The sequence below is a fragment of the Panicum virgatum genome, chromosome 3N (assembly GCF_016808335.1).
Source record: "Panicum virgatum strain AP13 chromosome 3N, P.virgatum_v5, whole genome shotgun sequence".
Taxonomy (NCBI): domain Eukaryota; kingdom Viridiplantae; phylum Streptophyta; class Magnoliopsida; order Poales; family Poaceae; genus Panicum; species Panicum virgatum.
In genome coordinates this window covers 54,634,478-54,655,616 of record NC_053147.1, presented here as the reverse complement: position 1 = coordinate 54,655,616, position 21,139 = coordinate 54,634,478, and the positions used below count along the sequence as shown (strand labels likewise).

At 42.5% G+C, this 21,139-nt stretch overlaps 3 protein-coding genes and 1 non-coding gene across 6 annotated transcripts; all 4 read left to right on the top strand.

The window, feature by feature from the left end:
- The first annotated feature begins 6,959 nt into the window (after positions 1-6,959).
- LOC120666208 lies at positions 6,960-13,718 on the top strand. Of its 3 annotated transcripts, XM_039945990.1 has the most exons (11): positions 6,961-7,124; positions 7,236-7,537; positions 7,836-7,913; positions 8,005-8,561; positions 9,651-10,232; positions 10,323-10,477; positions 11,760-11,965; positions 12,050-12,183; positions 12,335-12,636; positions 12,744-12,847; positions 13,233-13,718. In XM_039945990.1, exons 2-11 carry the CDS (start codon positions 7,261-7,263, stop codon positions 13,301-13,303), a joined length of 2,466 nt encoding a protein of 821 aa, XP_039801924.1. In that variant the 5' UTR covers positions 6,961-7,124; positions 7,236-7,260; the 3' UTR covers positions 13,304-13,718. The 3 variants fall into 3 exon arrangements, with proteins under 3 accessions (XP_039801925.1, XP_039801924.1, XP_039801927.1); XM_039945991.1 differs by having other exon boundaries at positions 6,960-7,537; XM_039945993.1 differs by lacking the exon at positions 6,961-7,124 and having other exon boundaries at positions 7,355-7,537; positions 7,998-8,561.
- A 185-nt stretch (positions 13,719-13,903) lies between these two features.
- LOC120666209 (pentatricopeptide repeat-containing protein At3g29230-like) lies at positions 13,904-17,653 on the top strand. The gene is made up of 3 exons (XM_039945994.1): positions 13,904-15,784; positions 15,978-16,218; positions 16,959-17,653. Exon 1 carries the CDS (start codon positions 13,942-13,944, stop codon positions 15,652-15,654), a length of 1,713 nt encoding a protein of 570 aa, XP_039801928.1. The 5' UTR covers positions 13,904-13,941; the 3' UTR covers positions 15,655-15,784; positions 15,978-16,218; positions 16,959-17,653.
- Positions 17,654-18,123: 470 nt separating this feature from the next.
- On the top strand, positions 18,124-20,576 carry LOC120666210 (40S ribosomal protein S9-2-like). The gene is made up of 3 exons (XM_039945995.1): positions 18,124-18,259; positions 19,093-19,474; positions 20,131-20,576. The coding sequence occupies exons 1-3, from the start codon at positions 18,232-18,234 to the stop codon at positions 20,306-20,308; spliced, it is 588 nt and encodes a 195-aa protein (XP_039801929.1). The 5' UTR covers positions 18,124-18,231; the 3' UTR covers positions 20,309-20,576.
- Positions 19,561-19,643, top strand: LOC120668270. Its single transcript, XR_005672365.1, has one exon. It is a non-coding gene; the product is annotated as a small nucleolar RNA Z161/Z228 (small nucleolar RNA).
- Positions 20,577-21,139: the final 563 nt, after the last annotated feature.

Here is a 21,139-nt window from a genome sequence, read left to right as displayed (position 1 = left end):
AGATTGGAACAGACCACAATGACTCTACAAAATCACATCCATTTTCATTCTCTTATCTCTTAAGAACACCACTGATTTGGAATCCTTGAAAAAATCAGACTATAAATATTGACAAGACAGAATTCGTCCATGCTGGAAGTATTGGATTTGTGCTCAATGACTACCCCACTTCCGGTGCAAACAACCGTCATTCATCATACCCCGGTGGCTCCAGATGAAAGGAACAGCAGGTAACCCAGAGCCACTCACTGATGTGAATTGTAGTTTTCTCATACCTTTCTGGCATCACAATCATCTGAGAGCCTGACCGATGATTTGATGAGAGCTACAGTTGCTATTGTGTGGGCATGATAAAAAAAACATCTTGTGTTTTCCATAACTTGAGCAAAAGTAGCAGTTTGAAATATAAATAATGTAAGGAAATGCGGGTTTCTTCTTTTAACCATGATGCCATGGTTAAGTTTGTATGGCCCAATCCTTTGCCAATTCTATGCTTTCAGTCTAAGATTGTGGCATGTAACAGTCCTTACTTCAAAACTTGTTGCATGAGCACTTCCTATTCCTACAAAAAGATGAGAACCCACAAGGATATTTGAAAAAATCAGCCTCTTATACTCTTTTAAACATGTACTGTAATGCTGGTCACAGCAACACACATTTGGAATAGGAATTATAAATTTGGAAGAAATTGTAATATTTCAACTTTTTTTTCATTTCATGTGGACCGTATTTTGGGGTGGGGTATTACTATCTGTAATTTGTCGACAATTGTGCTCATGTGCTACCAATAATGTCCCAGCCACTTTGACTAGTTCCTGGGTTCTTCTGATGGCAGTATACCAATTTTTAAAGGATTCCAGATCTTTTTCTTACATCACGCATGAGATTTGTGTCAGTACAATCAAAAGTGCAATTTTTTATCTGTTTTGTTTGGAGGATCCTATAGCACTCTGGTGAATCAGTCCATTGAAATGTTGGTCACTTTGAAAGGCAGAGTAGGAGAATTTCTGGAGAGTGCAATCTTGTCCATCGGTTACATAAACCATCGCCGGTGTTCTACACAGGTGTTCATGCTAGTCTTTTATGACAAAAGTGATTTTATGGATGCAAAGTATAAAAGAGCTAGATAACTAGTGTGTAATAGCTTATCCAGTACATCTCAAGAAATGTCAATGAACTACAGGTACCCACGAATCACCCCTTGATAAAAGAACAGCAAATTAGGAATAATGGAAATTGGTAGAGCAAGTCGATGTCAGGGAGCAATTGGCATATGACCACGGCAGTACAATAGCAGCCTTTCAAAAATGTACACACCCCTCAAACTAAATGTTAACATTTCTATGTGTATGGAATAATGGAAATCACAAATTAGGAAGGAGAGATTGACAAATGAGTACCTTTTGGGTTTTGGGAGATACACACACTCAATGACTCAACCCTACGTAGCAAGCAGTTTTGTACCAACCGGTGCTAAACAGTAAACACGCCATTTAGTAACGGGCAGCATGACAGGTACTAAATGCACATGCGCATTGAGTACCGATCAAGCGGTACCGGGCAGGGAGCTAGTACTAAATCGGGGGTTCCCATCGGTACTAATGAGTATATCTCTAGCCCGGTACTAATGAGCTAGTTAGGGATGTAAACGGATCAGATACATACGGATATTGTTGATATTGTATTTGTTTTCACATTTTCTATTGGATTCAGATTCGAACACGGATAGTCTCGGATACAAATACGGATTCGAATTGCTTCGGTTACGAATACAAATAGATGTGTATCGAATCCGGAGTGAACCGGATGCGGATCATATCGGGCACGGATGTTTATTCGGATATCGAGTAAAGACAACATTCGCACATGTTGTAACGCTCGAACATCATAAGATTCCAAATTCTAATTAAATTATATTTAATGAAGCAAATTAATAAACAACTTTTCCAACGATTACATAGATGAGAGAGATTCAATTACATGACATTCTAACTTGCACTCAAATCGATTCATCTATTTTGGAGGCTAGATTTGAATTAAAATCATGCTTGATTATAACAATAGATGACATACCATTTTAGGCACTCAACTACACGACATTGACATTCTAATTTATTACATGCATAATATATGTAGGAGATATCAATTTATTACTAGAGTTTGAATCATTATACGATTTTGAGTTTTTATTAAAATGGAACGTCGAATCATTGCTAAAGTTTGACTTTACTTCTTAAACTAGACTAAGAATAAATAAGATTCAACTTCTATAGAGTGGCAATAGGTAGATTATATTTTTAGAAAATTTTTTGTGCTAATTTTATGTTTTTCTGATTTCAAATGAATTAGTTATAAACTTTTAGAGACAAATTCAATTTATATTAATGTATATATTTTACATTGTAAAACCAGTGGAACTAGGTAGATTATATTTTTAGAAAATTTTTTGTGCTAATTTTATGTTTTTCTGATTTCAAATGAATTAGTTATAAACTTTTAGAGACAAATTCAATTTATATTAATGTATATATTTTACATTGTAAAACCAGTGGAACTAGGTAGATTATATTTTTAGAAAAATTTTGGTAACAATTTTATATTTTTCTGATTTGAAATGAATTAGTTATAGATTTTTAGATATTAAATTAGTTTTTTACTAATATATATATATATATTATAAAATTATCCGAATTTGATATTCGAATCACCTATCCGGATTATCCGACCGGATATCCAATATACGACGGGTATTGCCCATATTGTATCCGAATCTGATATCCGAATAAAGGATCCGAATTCCTATCCGATTTCCGAAAAATCATCCGGATATCCAAAAATAATATCCGAATCACTATCCGACCCCTCTCGGTCAGTCGGTCGGTTGGGAAATATCCATATTATTTACATCACTAGAGCTAGCAGTGATCAGCTTGCATTGTAATCTATGTCGCTCCCAACATAACACCTCCAGGTAAACCATTTATTTACACAAAGCAATGACGGAAGTGTGTAATAGAGGTGCTATTGCGTATGCAGCGCGTTCAGGGTGAGGAGCCGAGCCACAGTAAGTTTCGGACGTGGGACATTACAGTCTTTTACATCACAATACTCAACTTATGATAGTTTGATGTATCCTGAAGAAACTGCAACTATCCCTATTCAGCTGTAGCCAAATCCAAGGATATTTAAGACATGTTATTTGATGTAATTTGAGTTTGCAGGTGGATATTTATCTTTCTTTAAGACATGTTAAGATGTTTACTTAGGTACTTCAATTTAAGATGTTGGCAGGTCTTTTCCATTTTTAATATTCTATTGTCATGGAGATTTTGTTGTAAGTACAGTGTACTATTTCGGATAAGACATTAGCCTGTTTCACTTGAGGAAAATTATTGGTGTGCAACAACTGACTTTACTGTCGCTTCAGCCCACATCGCTGGCTTCAGGATAAGGAAACCTGGTTGTTGTTTAACCAACTGAATTAAAAGTCGAAGAACAACAGATATTCCAGCATTTCTACCATGCTATAAACCAACAAACTGTGGTACATAGTGAACCTCCCATCTTTCGTCTCCTTCCGCCTAAATTCCTGTCAGTGAACCTTTAAACCTCCTAATTTTATTTTCTATTTTCATGTGAAAAACGTTTCTTTTTTATTTCTCTACGAATACTAGTTGTAAATGTCCAGTCCTTAATCTTATCAGTCCTCTCTGGACTGATGCATCTTGGATCTCCATTTTTTCCTTCATGTTTTGCCAGTTACATGATTCCTCAGGTCATGTTTCCTTGTTAGAGAGAGGTTTGTGAGACCCCAACTTGAGTGCTTCAGTAATTCATCTGCAATTTTCTAGCGTGTTCTTCTTTGTTCTTGCTTGTGTCTTCGATTCGCAGGCAAGGATTAGCCTTCGTGGCGAAGTCAATCGTGCAGCGCATGGTTGATAACCAGAGGAGAAGTGATGCGATTGCAGGACTCGAATTTTATTGATTGGAAGCCGGATCGTTTGTGTGACATCTCCACCAAATCGATAGTCATCCCCCACTTGACGGAAGATCGGACCATCTGTTCCCATCAGGATTTCACAATGCCTCAAAAGTGGGGACGGTGTCGAATCCGCCGAAGTTACCGCTGCTCAAGCCACCATTGATGCTGGCCCCATGGGAAGCTCTGGAAACCCGTTTGGCTGCACAACTCCTCCCCCCTCCATCCATGATGCCACAACAAGTGAAGAGCCAAGTTCAAGTGATGAAGATGAAGGTGAGATGTCGGAGGCACAAAGGAGGAGAAAAGAGAAGATGAACGAAAAGTAAGAAAGTGAAAATCATCCATTCTTTGGGATGAATCAAGTTTCTCTCAACTACGCATCATCACAGTACCCCTCCTCTCAATTTCAATCGGTCCACTTGGGGGAAGCCTCTCTGATGTAACAAATTATTCCAAGTGGGCATGTGACACGAAAATACACCTCTACATGCTTCATCATTCTTAGAAAGTTGTGGTTGTAGGTGCAACTCCATGTCAAGGATGGAGTACCCACGGCCAAACAAGGTCAAGACTACTTTCGCAATGCGCAAACTATAAGGGTAATCACAAGTTCTCTTTATGCCTAAGAGTTTAATAAAGTCCGCAATGTTCAGATTGAAAAGAAAATTTGGGACACATTGAGAAAGAAATTCGTGAAGGGACCAATGAAGTCAAGGAGGACAAGATTGATTTGTTGCAAGCAGAACTAGAGTACTTTGTTATGAATGACGAAAAAATCGTGATGCAAATGTATGATAGACTAATAGTTCCCTCTCACTTTCCCCATAATTATTTGGTTGTTCCAATATTTCACCCTAACTCCCTTCAATAAAGGGAGAATTTTGTCTCTCCCAATATATTAGTTGTATTGTGGTGAGGTTATTGGGCGCTGTAAAAACATCTTTCCCAATAATCTATGAAAATGGTATATCATTTTATTGGAAGATGTTTACTGAGCAACTGTTGGAGATGCTCAGTGTATTTGAAGCATGCCCACTATTAAAAATATAATCAAAATCTTATATCACTTAGAAATTGCGTACATTAGATGGTTCACGTGCACACAATTATAGTACTACACAAAAGCATGGTTAGGAAAAATCCATATAACCCCCAAAGTATCAATGGTGGATCACATCACCCCTAAACTACAAAATTGGGTTTCTAAGGCCTTCTCCAGTGTCCGCACCCTCGTCCCATGTGTCACTAGCAGGAACGGGAGCAACTACTGAGAGAGCACACCTTGGATGAGAGAGAAGAACCGGAGCCTAGTACAGTAGGTGCACAATTAGTGAATTGTTTACTCTTGCATGCATGGAGTTAATAGACAACGATAATTTTTTTTTACTTTCCAGATTCCATGTGGCACCCTTTTTTGCCATGCATCGCATCCACCAGGGTTTTCAATATCGGTCGATTTTCGCGATTATCAGTGATATTTACCGTTACCGATATTGACTGATATTGATTTTCAATTGATTTTTCGATGGATTTCGATCCAAATTTCAAAAATTCAAAGAAATTTATAACTAGTGTGGAAAAAATTCTATAAAAAACTAGAGCCTCTCTATAGTCTAGAATGATGTCACATATTAAAAACAACCACCGTTTGCTTAGACAAAAAAAATGTTTCCAATACTAAAGCCTGATAATTGATGCAAATCCATCGATAATCAATGCAAATCAGTTGATATTCAACAATTTTGGTTGATTTTCTATTTCCTTTCACCAACTTGACCAAATATGCATGGGGTATTTACTATATTGTTGTATATTATGCTACAAATGGATGGTTATACTGATAATTTGCAATGTAGACTAGTGTTAAATATTAGTGGTGGGAAGAAAGACTTCAATGTTGATTTGTTGTTAAATCGGTTAGGATACAATAGGCTTCAATATTGACTATAATATGTATGCTTATACTAAAAAAACTATGTCTAATTGGTTTACATAATTATTATAAAAAAGTGTCATTTATGAAAAATGGATGTTTTAAGTGCCTTTCTGTATGAATTATGGATGTGGTCATATGAGTCTGTTACCAATTTGCATAAAACTTGTGTCAATTTATGCTAATATGGACAATGTGGTTTGTATGGACTATGTACTTTTTTGTATTTATGTGCAATTTCATTTGGTTTATGCCTATTTGTGCGGTTTGCATAATTATACATAACATAACATGGATATATGTAATATGTATCTATAGTTTATTCAATTTATGTACAAAATATATGTACATGTTTATTTCTAATGCAATTCTATCGTAAGCTACATATGTATGTATAATTTACCTTATAAAATACCATACATAACAAACCAAATAAAAATACTATAAAATTTTCTATTTTCCATCTGCTAAATATATTTCTCAGCCGAATTTTCGATAAATCGACCGATTTGCATCGATTATCAATGATAAATCATTGATTATCGATATTTGAATTTGATCTTCCTTATCAGTCGATTTTAGCGATATTTCACCGATTTTCAATTGATTATCGATATCGAAGGGCACTGATAAAACCATGTATCAGTGATAACGTAAACCTGGTCCACCACTGCGGAAGGTATAACATCTCACCTTTGCACAAGATATTTAACCTGCTTTTGCTACAGTGGTGCGGTTTTGTCTTTTATCTTTTATTTATTTCCGCTGAATTTTTAAAAAATTATAATAAATTATAAAAAAAATCATAAAATTCAATTTTTTTGGACTCCACATGAATAAATCTACACAGTGCACGTATAATATGGTATGTTTAGTACAAACTTTTTGTTGTTATAGATCTATGTTTTTATTATGTAAGTAATTAGAATAATTTATGCAGCTCCTATGGTCCAGTTTTTTTATGAAAGTTTTATTTTGTTATGCTCTTAAAGAAAATCCGTAAGAGACCCCACCCGTCAGTGTTTACCGGCTCGGCGGCTCCTGTGTCCGCGGACGGAAAGAACGTCGGGCTCGGCCGCTCGAGCCCATCGCCGCCGACCCCCCTTCACTCTCTGCCGGATCTGATCCCCCCGCCGCCGCGCGCCTCCCCGCCTAGCGGGAGCGGAGATCCGCCCGGGGGAGGCCTGCTCTGCTTCCCCTCCAGTGCCGGTCAGCGATCCTCGCTTGCTCGCACGAAATTCCGCCAGATTCAGTGGAACCGCCGGTTAGCAGGCACGGTGCAGATCTCGCCTCTTTACCCGCTGCTCGTCTGCTCCGCAGGAAGGGATTTGAGCAGCATCCACCGATGAATTTCCTCTACCGGAGCGCCGCGCAGCCCACGGCGCCCGAGCTGCCGCGGATTCCAGAGGACGCCTCGCCGAAGCCAGCCACGACGCTGGAGGGCCTCATCATCGCGGAGGACTCGTACCAGCCCCCCTCCGCCCGCGGCGAGGATGGAGCCGCTAGTAATGGGCCTGGGGATGCCGGTGCGGGTTCCGGGTCCCTAGATTCCAAGGGTCCGGTGCTGCCGGGGACGCACACTGATGTCGCGGAGGACGAAGGGTGGATCACAATTCCGTACAGTTGGGTGCCTTCGGCTTGCTTGTCCCATTTTGTATCAGAAATAAATTGTTTGCTCCTTTCATCTGTATGAGGTTAATAGAAGCTTCCATTGTGATGTACTTTATTTTAATCTTTACCACCTTGATTGATGACAAGTTGGGTTGAATGCGGAAGAGTCAGCTACAGGAATTACATGCTAAATGCTTTATGGCCAGTTATATGTTTTCTTTTTGAAGTGCTATTGGTGACTTCTTCACGCTGTCAAAAGCATTTTAATATCCCTACTGATGGTTGCTAACATCCATAATTTGTTTGCAGAGTCACTACCTGATAATTGGAATGATGTTTCAGAAATGGTGCAGTTGCGGCCATTGGACCGTTCCTTCCTTTTTCCAGGTATGTCTCTTCCCTGTGACTTCGGTTCAGATGTCTGGCGCTGCATCTTATACTTGTAACCTTTCTGGAATTGACTTGGTTCAGTTATCAGGCGAGCAGGTTCATATACTAGCATGCCTGTCATCTTCTAAGCAAGATATACAGGTTATATCCCCCTTCAGAATTGCTGCGGTGATGTCTAAGAATGGAAATTCTTTGCAACACTCCACGGATAAATTTAGTCCTGTCAATGCAAATGGTCATGATAATGGAACAACTGGAGAAAATGGCTGTCAGGATGTTGATAATGATATGCAGAGTGTTGAACTCAATAGTGATGCCTCTCCTTCAGGGCATGATATTTTGGAGACTCAATCTCTCCTTCAGATGGAAGATCATAAACAGCAAATAGAACTTATGCTGCGAAGATTCAGAGAATCCAATTTTTTTGTCCGGATTGCAGAGTCAGATGAACCTTTGTGGTCCAAAAAAAGAGCAACCACAACTAAGATGTCAGACGGCCGATCAGATGGCCAGGGAAATAGTAAGGCTCCAAGGAGTAATATTTACAACACCATTTCTGATAAAGGGATTTTCGATGGTAGCACATCTGGGGGAGTCGCTCGAGATACTGTGAAGTGTTATTCTCTGCAGAATGGAGACATAGTGGTATGTTTTGAATGGTCCTTTTTTATTTCCGTGCGACATATATGCTACAACTTCTTGTACTGTATGACCATTGAATATGGACGTTGCATAAATAACTGCAAGTTTTATACTTCAAGCTAAGCTTAACCAAGCATCAGGGACCTACCGAGATATTCATGTTAATTTAAATTGTTACACCTGTCCCTTTGATTTCTTTAAGCAACATTGCTTCTAAATGGTTTTTTACTAAATGCTGATAGGTATAAATAGCTTTCCACATAATAAGAGCAAACATGTAATAACTGGCATTCATCATTTCATTGCTTTGGGAACCCAATGATAAAGTGGTGTCTACTGTGGACCCAGAAGAGCACCTGCTTCACCAGTTAGCAACTTGGCAGCAATGATTGGTCTTACAAGTGAGATGTGTCCTGAAGACTTTTAAATATGACATTGACTTCTGTGAAGTAAATTTCAGAAAACTGCTCTTGGTCAGAATAAATTTCGCAAAACTACACACTACACTTTTGAGCCAGTTTTGCAATGCACTTTTATTGACCGTAAAATCACAAAACTACACTGCTAGAATCAATTTTTGAACAGTATACTTCTATTTTCACTTCATATTGCAGCAGTGCACATATATTTTCATACCATGTCATGAAACTGCATTTTCATTAGAGTTTAAAACTTCAAATGTTCAGTTTCGATACAATATAACAATAGAAGTTTAGTTTTGCAATTTTACTTACTGAAAAGGGGTGGTTTTAGCTATATAGAATGTCAATAAAAGTGTACTTTTGTGAAATTGATTCATGTAGCTTGTGTTTCTGTAACCTTATACTGTGTAATTTTCTGAAACTTACTTTATTAGTAAGTCATTTTTATGAAATCTATGTGAATCCTCTATGCAAGTACCAAATAAAGTAATTTATTATTTGGCTATTTGCAGAGACGAGCATGACTTTTTTCTAAAAAAATAATCTTGTATAAGAACTTAAGAAGTTAACATTGTTGCCATTTAGCTGTTCATCCATGTATTTTATTTTAATTCTCACTGCTTAAATGCATGCTGATTCAACAGTCATGTTTTCTATTGGAAGGATGCAGGTTGTTTTGCAAGTGAATGTTGGTGTTAACAAACTGGAAGATCCTGTGCTTGAAGTTCTTCAGTTTGAGAAAAGTATATCGAGCAACTGTATGCCTGAGAATCTTGTGGATGGACTTTCAGACAGCAATGACGATCCATGTAGGGAGCTGCTTAGTTGGTTGCTTCCTTTAGATCGCACATTACCGCCTCATTCTTTAGCGCCCCCTACTCTCAATCCAAGTGCATCACACAAGCAAGCTTACTCTTCTACTGGGTCTCAAATATTTAACTTCAGAAGCTACTCCATGCCTTCAGCTTCTTCTGTTCAGACACCCAACAACATAAGACCACCATCAATATCTGAAAGTCAAGAATTTATGCCTGAAAAGCCTGCAAAAACCCCTGATATCATAAATGATGGGCAGCTTTCATTTAGAGGAATTCCTTTGGAACCTGAAAGGTATTCTGTACGTTGTGGCCTAGAAGGCGTATATCTACCAGGAAAAAGATGGCGGAGAAAAGTTGAAATCATTCAACCAATTGAGGTTCATTCTTTTGCTGCAAAATGTACCGTTGAAAATCTTTTGTGCGTCACAGTAAAGGTGCGCTGAATATATGAAAGCATACATTCTTTTTTCATTTAGTATATTAAATTTTCGAAAATAAGCTTATATCATGAATTTCTACTGCAGAACATTGCTCCTACTCATGCGAAAGATATTGTTGTATTCATTGATGCAATTACTATCGTATTTGAGGAGGCATCCAAAGGAGGTGCTCCTTTGTCATTACCAATTGCTAGTATTGAGGTTGGGCATGGTCACAGCTTGCCAAATCTAGCACTCAGGTATATGCAACTTTTCTCGTTAATTCTGCTGATGACCTATCTGCTAGTGCTGCTTTATGTAGAGTTGAAGAACAGCATGATTTCATCAATAAGAAATTTATTTCTCTCTAGAATCTTGGTTTCTTGAATCTTGAATACTGGAATGTACCAAGTTCTATAGTTGTTTCCCTTTCCCAGGGTGTGTTTGGTTGAGCTGTGGCTATGAGAAAAGCTGTTGTAAGCTGTGGCTGTGGGAAAAGTTGTTGTAGGCTATGAGCTGTGAGAAAGCTGAAAGCTGTTTGGTGAAACAGCCGTGGCTTTTTTTGGAAACACTTACGGGTGGACCCCACATGTCAGTCACAGTCCACCCACTCGATTCTCCCTCTCATTGACGAGTGGACCCCACTCATCAGCATCGTCTTTCTCTCGGATCTCACTCCCGCACCCCCCTCTCCTCACGCACGCCGGAGGAGCTCCTCCCCACCACGCCGGCCGGAGACCTGCCCCTCGGCGCCGAAGCACCGCAGCCCCGCCGCTCGGCGCCGGCCACCGCGGTCCTCCCCTCCGCGCCGGCCTGCTGCGACCCCTCCAATGGCGACCGCGGGATCCTCAATTCCTGCCCGTGTGGTGGCCGGAGCTCGTCAAGAAGTGGCAGAGGAGGGAGTTGGGGAGTTGTTGTGGATTTTCCCGGCGGATGGTGACTGCCCAGCTCGGATTTCTTCTTGGCTGGAGAAAGAAGAAGGGGATGAGAGAGGGAGAAAAGGGAGTAGGATCGGAGCGGCTTTGATGGTGGCGTCGCCGGAGCTCCTGCGCCGATCCTCACCTGCCTCGTCGCGCTGGTGGCCTCCGCCTTTTTGCCATGCCCTGCGGAGTCGACATGGCCGCGAGCTCCGACGGGAGAGGAGGGGTGCCACCAGGAGGAGAGGAGGGGGCCGGAGTGGGGAGGGGCGCCGCTGCTGGGAAGAATGACGAGGAAGAAAAGGCATGCGCGGTGTTTTCTTTTTTGGCGAAGTGGTACGCATAACGAGTGGTAGGCGGGTAATCTCGATGAAAATCTCGACTCCACAGCCAGTGAAAGCAGGGGTGCTACATGCTGTGAGAATTGAACTACCGAAAAGCTGCTTTTGTTAGAAGCTTTGGTAGGCAGCTCACCCCTTCGGTTGGCTTCGTGGCTTTTGCCCGCAGCCACAGCGGCTAAAAGCTGAACCAAAGGGAGTCTCAATTTAGTGTTGTCTGCTTTTAATAAATTTGAAAGGATGTGAGCATTGTTTTAAGTACTATGCATTATTTGTTATCTATATAGGAGGGGCGAGGAGCACTCTTTTATTCTGAAGCCAGCAACTATGTCCTCAAGGGAACGGAGGACCAACAGTGATGCACCTTCGGCTTTGTCACTCCCAACGATGACCGGTGCTACTTTAAATACTACTACACCAAAGGTTGCTGTTCCCTACGTTGCTCTAAGTGACCAGTATGCTGTATTGGTATCTTATCGCTGCAATTACACAGGTAGACTGTTGATGAAACATAATAGATTCTTGAAAACAGGAATGTAGTGGATATTTCTGATTCACACCCCTTTGATTTCTGTAGAATCAAAACTTTTTTTCAAGCAAGCCACAACCTGGCGACCCTCTGCAGCTAGCGATCTTATGATCTCTGTATCATCCGAACTGTCTTTAAGAAATCCAAGCCTGGGTGCTCGAGTTCCTCAACTCCCTGTGCAGGTTATTGCATTACCTCTTCGATTACTTTTTTTGAAACGAAACTGTGGGGGAGATCCCCGCAGCAATTTTAATTAAAAGAAGTACCTCTTCGATTATTGTTATGCAAATTCTCCATTTGTCACTTCCACAGTAATATATTGTTTCCTTCCAGGTATTAACCCTCGAAGCTACTAATATGACATCTGAAAACCTTACGTTAACTGTCCTTGCTCCTGAAGCATCTGGTTCTTCTTCAGTTGTATCCTTGAACTCAGCTCCAACTACACCAAATGGTTCTCATGATGGTGTTAGTGAGTCAGCAAAAAGATCTGGGTTGGGAAAACAGGAAATTGCCTTTCGAAGATTGAATTCTGTCCTGGCTACGTCTCCAAAAGAAAGTGATAATGTAGGAAATAGAATAAGTAATGCTTCAGGCTGCACTCATCTGTGGTTGCAAAGTGCAGTGCCTCTAGGGTATTCAACCTTACCCTTTTTTTCTATACTTAAAAGTTAGCTTGCAACTGTGCTCCTTCTATTCCAAAACATTGTGGAATAATATCTTGTGTGGTGGATGCTAACAGGTGTGTTCCTCCACGTTCGAGCACCACCGTCAAACTTGAGCTGCTTCCATTATCACATGGGATCATTACACTTGATACACTTCAAATAACTGCAAGGGAGAAAGGTAATTCTTGTGACAAAAAAAAGAATTAAATGAGCAAAGTAGTAGTGGTCAGTCAATTTTCTTACTGGAGAATTAGAAAGGTAATTCTTGTGACAAAAAAAAGAGTTAAATGTGCAAGGGAGAAAGGTAATTCTTGTGACAATAAGTGCTGCCTTAGCTGCTAGATGCAGAATTGTCAATTTTGATTAGTGAATCTATAGATTCTTCTTACTAGCTGTCAGACATTGGGAGGAATCTTCCTTGCTTGAAGTGAACTAAAAATATTAACGCAGTAGGTTCAGACTTCAGACTACCATATGTCTTAAATACATTCAACATCTCAATAATGTCATCATATATATCTTTTAATTTTTTCAGTCTTGAGAACTGATCGTTGCTCTTGCAGGTCTTACCTACATACCGGAGCATTCCTTGGAGATACACGCTACTTCTGGCATTTCATCTGGAAGTTCTTAGGGTATGAGATGAAGCCATACTAGGCAAGTATGTTGTTCATTTCTGTTGGATCTGGACATAGGCGCTCCAAGGGCATGATCTTGGAGCCAAAATTTCACCAGATATAGGTGAGGATGGCTGCTGCCATAAACGGAGAAACGGGCACAATACCTTGTATCATAATTAGATTTCTCAAAGTCCATTCATAGACAGGGCAGGTCAACTACACAGGTTTATGAAATTTGTAATGTTGGGTTGCATAGTTTGCTGCCATTTTTTGTTTTGTTTTGCTGTGTTCTTTTTTTTTTTCCTTGTTACTTGTAAACTGTGTTACTGCACTCGCGGTTGTACCATATACGGCCCCACATTGAATTGTACTGGAGAAGGAGAAACATGTGGATCAGTGGATCCCTTTTTGCTTTTTTTTTTGTTTTCATTGTAGTAGTAATCGCCACGGTTTCCGATTTTTGCCGGCGCTCTTGGTTGTTAAATCCATCAGTACAGTTTCGCAGCTGTCATGAACTTGAATTAAATGTTATCAAAAATACTTTTTTTTTTGAAGTTGTTCGTGCCTAAGAAATATCGTTATTTGCAATCATTTTTTTTAAATTGAACCAAGAACAATTCACAGGAATCGTACAGCGCCCCGCAAGGCACCAATGCGCCACGGTGCCGCAGCCGGCGGCGCGGCGCTGCCACCTCCTTGCGGCCGTCTGCATGCCGGCGTCCTCCCCACGCTCGTGGCCGGCCTCGCCCGCCGCGCGACGACCCCCGCGACGGCGAGGCAGCTCCAGGCGCAGCTCCTCCTCCGGGGCCTCCCGCTCCCCGCCCGCGCCGCCGTCGCTCTCATAGCCGCGTCGCCTTCCCCGCGCCACGCCCGCGCCGTCTTCGACAGCGCCGTCCGCGCCGCCTCCGGGAACGTCTACCTCTGGACCGCCACCATCGCCGCCTACGCCAAGCACGCGTCGTCCTCCTCGCCGTCAGCGGCCGTGGACGCGCTCGCGCTGTTCCGTCTCATGCTCCGGCGCGGCGACCCGCGCCCGAACGCCTTCACGGCGAGCTCCGTGGTCAGGTGCTGCTCGGCACTGCGTGCCGTCCTGGAAGGGCTCCAAGTGCACGGGTTCTTGGGGAAGGCAGGGCTGGGACGCTCCGCGCACGTGGGCGCCGTGTTGATTGACATGTACGGGAACCTTGGTCAGGTGGCGGATGCGAGGAGGGTGTTCGACGAAATTCCTGCGAGGAACGTGGTGGTCGGGAACACCATGGTGGCGTGCTACGTCAGGGCTGGGGACGTGGCGGCTGCTTGGGAGGTGTTCGACGGGATGGCAGAGAGGGACCCGATCTCTTGGAACACGATGATGACGGGTTACCTGTGGCAGGGGGAGACTGGTGCCGCCAGGGGTTTGTTTGAAGAGATGCCGGAGAGGAGTGTGAATAGCTGGAACATGATGATTTCTGCTTGCTCGGAGGAGGGTTCGTGGGTTGATGCAGTCCGGGTGTTCAATCGGATGCGCCTTGCAGGGTTCCAACCTGATGCTGCGACTATGGCTGTGCTGATGTCCGCTTGTGCGCAGCTTGGTTCTTTGTCAGTTGCAAGACAGGTTCATGGGTTTTTGAAAAAAGGCTACATCGAAATGAACTGCCACGTGCTGAATTCGTTGGTTGACATGTATGCCAAATGCGGTAGCGTCAGCCAAGCTCATTCGCTGTTTGTTGAGACATCTCTTAAGGATACAGTGTCTTACAATGTGATGATCACTGCTCTTGCACACCATGGACATGGCAGAGAGGCACTTCATCTCTTCAATGAGATGGTTTTGGAAGGGTTACATCCAGATTCCATTACTTTTCTTGGCGTCTTATCAGCTTGTGCTCATGCCGGACTTGTTCATGATGGAAAGCACTACTTTGACTCCATGAGGACAAATTATGCAATTGAGCAATCCCTGGATCACTATGCTTGCATGGTGGATCTATATGGCCGAGCTGGGCTCATTGAAGAAGCATACTTCTTGGTGCAGACAATGCCAATGAAACCACATGCAGGAATCTGGGGAGCCTTGCTCAATGCATGTAGAAAACATTGCCAAGTAGAAGTTGGTAAGATCGCAGCGAGAGAACTCATTACAATTGAACCAAGGAATCCTGGAACCTATATACTCCTTGCGAACACATTGGCTCGTGGCCAGCAATGGGACTTTGTTGAAACCGTGAGGCAATCGATGAGAGGGAAGGGTATTGACAAAACGGCAGGGTGCAGCTGGGTTGAAGTGGACAGAGTTGTTCATGAGTTCTTAATGAGGGACTTGAGCCACCCTAATTCTGATGAGATTTACAGTATCCTTGAGCATCTGTATCTTCAACCGGCTTAAAGTTTGTGTTGCTTTTTAGGGTGATATCAAGGATTATTTCATTTCACAATGATTGAATACACAGCGATGTGTACGTGAAAGATGTACTGCCCAGAATCCATAACACAAAAATGACATAGCCCCAGTCAAGGTATGGTACTATGATCTAATTTATGTCAGAACTGCCTATTTTTACACAAACAATATTATAAATACTGTCAGAAGTAATGCTGCACTGCAGAAAAGATTTTATTGCTCGTGCCATTAAAACATTGTAGATAGATTGATAAATTGAATAGCAGACATTCAGAACCTATTTATGTTGTGTATGTTTCATGATGCAGGATTCCATTCATTCTTAACTGCTCTCACGCGGATGAATATTGTTGAATCTCTAGTAGAGATGACATGAAGAGCTGTGGATCTTTGCTTAAGAAAAGATTGATGCAGTTCTTAAAATTTATGGTTTGATCTTGACACAACTATGGAGAAGCTATATAGAAGAAAAATTGGCAAAAGAAACATGATTTGTTGCTTGAGTTCAGTCTCTTGAGGCTGGACATGTTCAGACTTCAGAGTTTTCTGGTAACTTTCCTTTACCTTTTGTGTCCTCGAACATTTTTCTTGCTGTTTTACCTTTGGAACATCCTAGTCCTTATTGCTCCTTTGCATCTTGCTAAAAAAATAGCTTTGTTATTTTGCTAAAGAATAGGGAATCAAAGAAGCATATATGAAGAGAGATAATAAAAGTGGAGGGCTTAAAAAACAGGAATAGAATGCTCTTAAAAAGTATTCCCTGTGGTTCAAATACATGCCATTTTAGGATTTCTGCCGGTCAAACATTTTTTTAACCTTGACTATCAATATATGAAAACATTTATAGGTTGACAATTTGATGTTACTAGATTGAAAACAACCAGCCTGTTCGGTTGATCGTAAGTGGCTGGGCTGGGCCGCTTTTGGCTGCTCCAGCCGAACAGCTGGCCACGCCCAGCCACTCGCTGCTGCTCAATCCAGCGCTCCGTCCGCTCCCGCCGCAGCTGGTTGGCTGTTTTGGCTGCTCCAGCCCCTCCTCCAGCCCAGCCAAACATGTCCAGCCGAACAGGTTGAACAATGCTTAGTCATCAACAGTTACCACATAGGGGGAAGGATATGGAATAGATGTTACAGTTTGGGGAAGGAACTGTCAATGGACTGTTGTTGTCTCCTGTGGCAAGCAATGCTGCAATTGAAATTTAAAAGCCAAAATTCAAAAATGTGTTGAGAACATGGTTCTTCAGTCATTTTCAAAATATGGAGTTACATATCTGTTCTTCTCTTTGCAGGAACTTGTGGCATTCAAAGGGGAGATGCAGCATAGAAATCCAAATTTGGCATCAGCTCTACCTCCTCTGACATGATCGGCATCAGTGGCATGGACAATCAAATACCTTTGCCATCTGTTGAGCACCCAATCTGAATGAATTTCCATCGCCTGATGCCGTGCCAGGGCAGTTTGAGTACCTTAGTGACAGCTTCTCTAATCCACACTCCGAAACTCTGATCACGAACGGTTGGTCCTGTACTCCTGTGTCTGCAGAGCAGAGGTACATGGAGGCTTCCAGCATCAAGGATAGGCGCAATGATGATGCTTGACGAATCTTGATAGCACCAGGCAGTACGGGTTCAGGGATTTGCAGTTTAAGGTAATTTGAGCTTCCAATGGGCTATCATCGAACTCTATGGTCGCCCCCATGCTCCTTCCTTTTCAATTGCCCACTTTCCCACCAATTCAGCTCCCACCGAAAGGGCCGTAACAATGAACTTTGTTGTTGTTCTTCTTCGTCATGGCATTTATCGTAAGAGTACTGAATTGGGGAGCGCCCCGGTGGATGGTCCAGCTTCCGTTTAGTCAAATGACTGAATCTGAATGTGCATACATGTACGGATCGGATGATAAACAGATTGTGTACTGTGCAAAGCGAAATAGCATTTTTCTGATCAATTTCAAAGGACACCTAGTTTTGTGACTTCTGTGATATATTTTCTGCTGAAATTGGCACCCTGCTCTCTCAAAACACTTAAGTTTTTTTTTCATGACCTTAAGGCTCGTGTTCCATTCATCAGAACTGTGGAGGGTATACCAAGTTAAACAATGGTACGATCCGGTTCCCAACAGAGACTACAGCGAGTGAACATGAGTACAGGAATTACAAGTACGATGAGCAAATAACACCTCGACAAGTTCATGAGACTTTTTTTTTAATTTGAGGAACAGACATTTGCAGCTAGTGACACTGACCTGCCTGATTACCGAGTCGGTCTTGCCTCGAGATTAGCGAGCGACGGGCAGGCCGCCAGGCCGGCAGGGACCATCATCCAGGCCGTCAAGTCAGAATCCAGCAGGCCGTGCGCTGCCAATCGGGCCCGGCCCATTGAGCCCATAGCGTCACGTAGCTTGCTCGGCCCACTAGGGTTTTGGGGGTCGCCTATAAAAAGCTCTTCCGCGACCTCACACCACTCCCAGCGACTCCCACCACAGAACGGCGGCGGCGGCGGCGGAGGAGGGAGAAGAGGAGGCGACGGCCAGGGCGCGAGGAAGGGAGCGGAGCACCAGCCATGGTGCACGTCAGCTTCTACCGCAACTGTAAGCCCGCGGCGGAGATCCCCTCCTCCCCCACCTCTCTGCTCGTTGCTCTCCGTTCCGGTTGCTCTAGTCCTCCGTCTCGTTGCGGCGGGGACGCCGTGATCTGGCGGCGAGCGGGGGCGCGTAGGCTTAGCGTGGCGTGCTCTCGGTGCTTCCTTCGCTGCTAGGGCTGATAGGCGGTCGCGGTTGGGTAGGGTGAGTTCGTCAGAGGATTTAGCGTGTCTATCGATCTGGTGGGTGTAGGGCGCTGATCTGGTTCTGATTCGTGCGAAGTGATCTTTGGCTTTACAAACCATCTCTGGTCTGAGTCTGGTGCGCCTGTAGTCGACTTTGTTGCTTGGTGGAATTAGCCTTCGGGCTATTGAGAAGGTGTGTAGTCTCGTTTGTGAATGATTTTCTTGGATAGCTGTGTTTTATGGGGTGACAGTTTAGTTTAAAGTTTGTTGTTCAGCAAGCTTTCTCCAAGGTGCTCCATATGGAAATTCGTTGAAAGATGATAGTATTCTGGCCCAATAGGTTTAGGAGTTTGGAAGCGTTTTGTGTACCCGACTACTTGGGACTGATACCATTGGCCTAATTGATTTGGATTGTAGTTGCTGCTTTGTATCTGATTGGTATAATTGAGCACTTTTGTTTAGTTCATGGAACTTGCTGTTTGCATATGTTGCTTGTATATGCTTTTTTCCTACCATGCTTGGTATATAGGGTTTATTACAATAGTCCAATACTAGTAGGCTATGGGCTGATGTGAGTCTTTTCTCCATAAGATTTACTATGCTGTCCCATTAATATCCTCAGCTTGGTATTATATATTTAAACATTTCTTTTTGCAGATGGTAAGACATTCAAGAAGCCAAGGCGTCCTTATGAGAAGGAGCGTCTTGATGCTGAGCTGAAGCTCGTCGGTGAGTACGGGCTGAGGTGCAAGCGTGAGCTGTGGAGGGTCCAGTATGCTCTGAGCAGGATCCGTAATGCTGCAAGGCACTTGCTCACACTTGATGAGAAGAACCCCCGCCGTATCTTTGAGGGTGAGGCACTGCTCCGCCGCATGAACCGCTATGGGCTGCTTGCTGAGGGTCAGAACAAGCTTGATTACGTCCTTGCCCTCACTGCTGAGAACTTCCTGGCAAGGCGCCTTCAGACTCTTGTCTTCAAGGCTGGCATGGCCAAGTCCATCCACCATGCTCGTGTCTTGATCAAGCAACGCCACATCAGGTATGCTTTTGTGGCTTCTAGTTATGAAGTTGTCCGAAGTCCTGGTTTGTTGATCTGAACTTTGGGTGCTGGACATTGTTAAGCATGGGTCTAATGATGAGAATATGCAAGTAATCTCACAACGGTCTTCTGAGAACCCTTTTGATGCAATAAATATTCTCTGAAGCCCCTTTTTTGTTTTAATAGGGTGTAGAGAGTACCATCGACTGTTTTCATACTTTTGAAATGTGAACATACCACCTAGTTTGATTCTAGGTTAATTGGTGTCTAGTTTGATTCTTGGTTAATTGGTTATTGACTGAAAACAAAAAGCTATAACTTGCATGCCCCTTTCTCTCCTTTGATCTTTTATTCCTGCTTGCCTCCATATGTGCTTGTATGAATACTAGATACCGATGGATTTTAATTACTGTGTATCTATCAACATTATAGGTTGGCTGTGCCCTGGATGTGTTGCCTTGTCTTTAATAGTCCTTAATTGTTATGCCGTGCAGCAATGGAATTTTGTTAAGCTATTCCTGACATTTGAATTGATGATTTGATTAAAATTGCACAACATGTCTAGTCCAGACATTTTTCGTTATTTGTGAATGCAGTTCTCCAGACATTGCAAAAAATCGATTGATGAATTTATGTTCTTTGGAACCTGCTTGCAGGGTTGGCAGGCAAATTGTCAATGTCCCATCATTCATGGTGAGGGTGGAGTCTGAGAAGCACATTGACTTTTCACTGTCAAGCCCGTTCGGCGGAGGCCCCCCAGGCAGGGTGAAGAGGAAGAACCAGAAGAAGGCAAGTGGTGGTGGCGGCGACGGCGGTGATGAGGATGAGGAGTGAGGATGAACCAGTAGCCGTTACCTGATATAATATTATCTAGTTGTCATAAACATGTTGGTATCTTGAGCTCTTAGCTGTGTGGCCTGATGCTCAGCCCCTTGTGCTGACTGGGCATCACGGATGGTTATCGTTTTATCTTGCAGTGTTATTAGCCTATACCTAGCTGCTATGTTTTGAGATGTTTATTCAAGTTGCGTTTCGACTTCTGTTGTCATCAAAGCTGTACCTGTTTTCTCTGCACCAATGATTTGCCAAGTCGTTTGCATAATCTGCTTGAGTTGCCTTAGATGATGGATGTTGGTCTTGATGGTGTTTTACGCCTTTGAGTGGATCTTGTCGTGGTAGTACATGGTCAGTGGTTTTTATTTGCTCTGTAAGAGCAGAGCTGAGTACCTGTCTGATTTTGTTTTCATTGTAGCATACTAGCTAGCTTGCATGCTGCGGTTGGATTGATTTCGCGACGTGTGTTTGTGCTGTCATTAGAGTTAAGATTATGGGAGCAATAATCCTTTTTGTGAGGTTTTTGAAGCAATGTGCGAATGATTACCCTTTTGTGAGCTTCGACGCCTGCATCAGACCTTATTACTTCCTGATAGGAAGCAAACATGTGCACAAAAATTTTGTAAGGTGCAGATATTTTTTGGCATATAAATGTGTAAATCGTCATCGATACATGGATGGATTTCTAGAGTTTATGAGAGGAGTAAAATGCACTGAGGGTCCTTAAACTAATGAGGGTGTGTCAAGTAGGTCTACGAACTCCGAAAATGTAGATTCGGCCCCCTAATCTAATTAAGTGTGTCACTAGAGGTCCAAAACCTTTTTAACCGG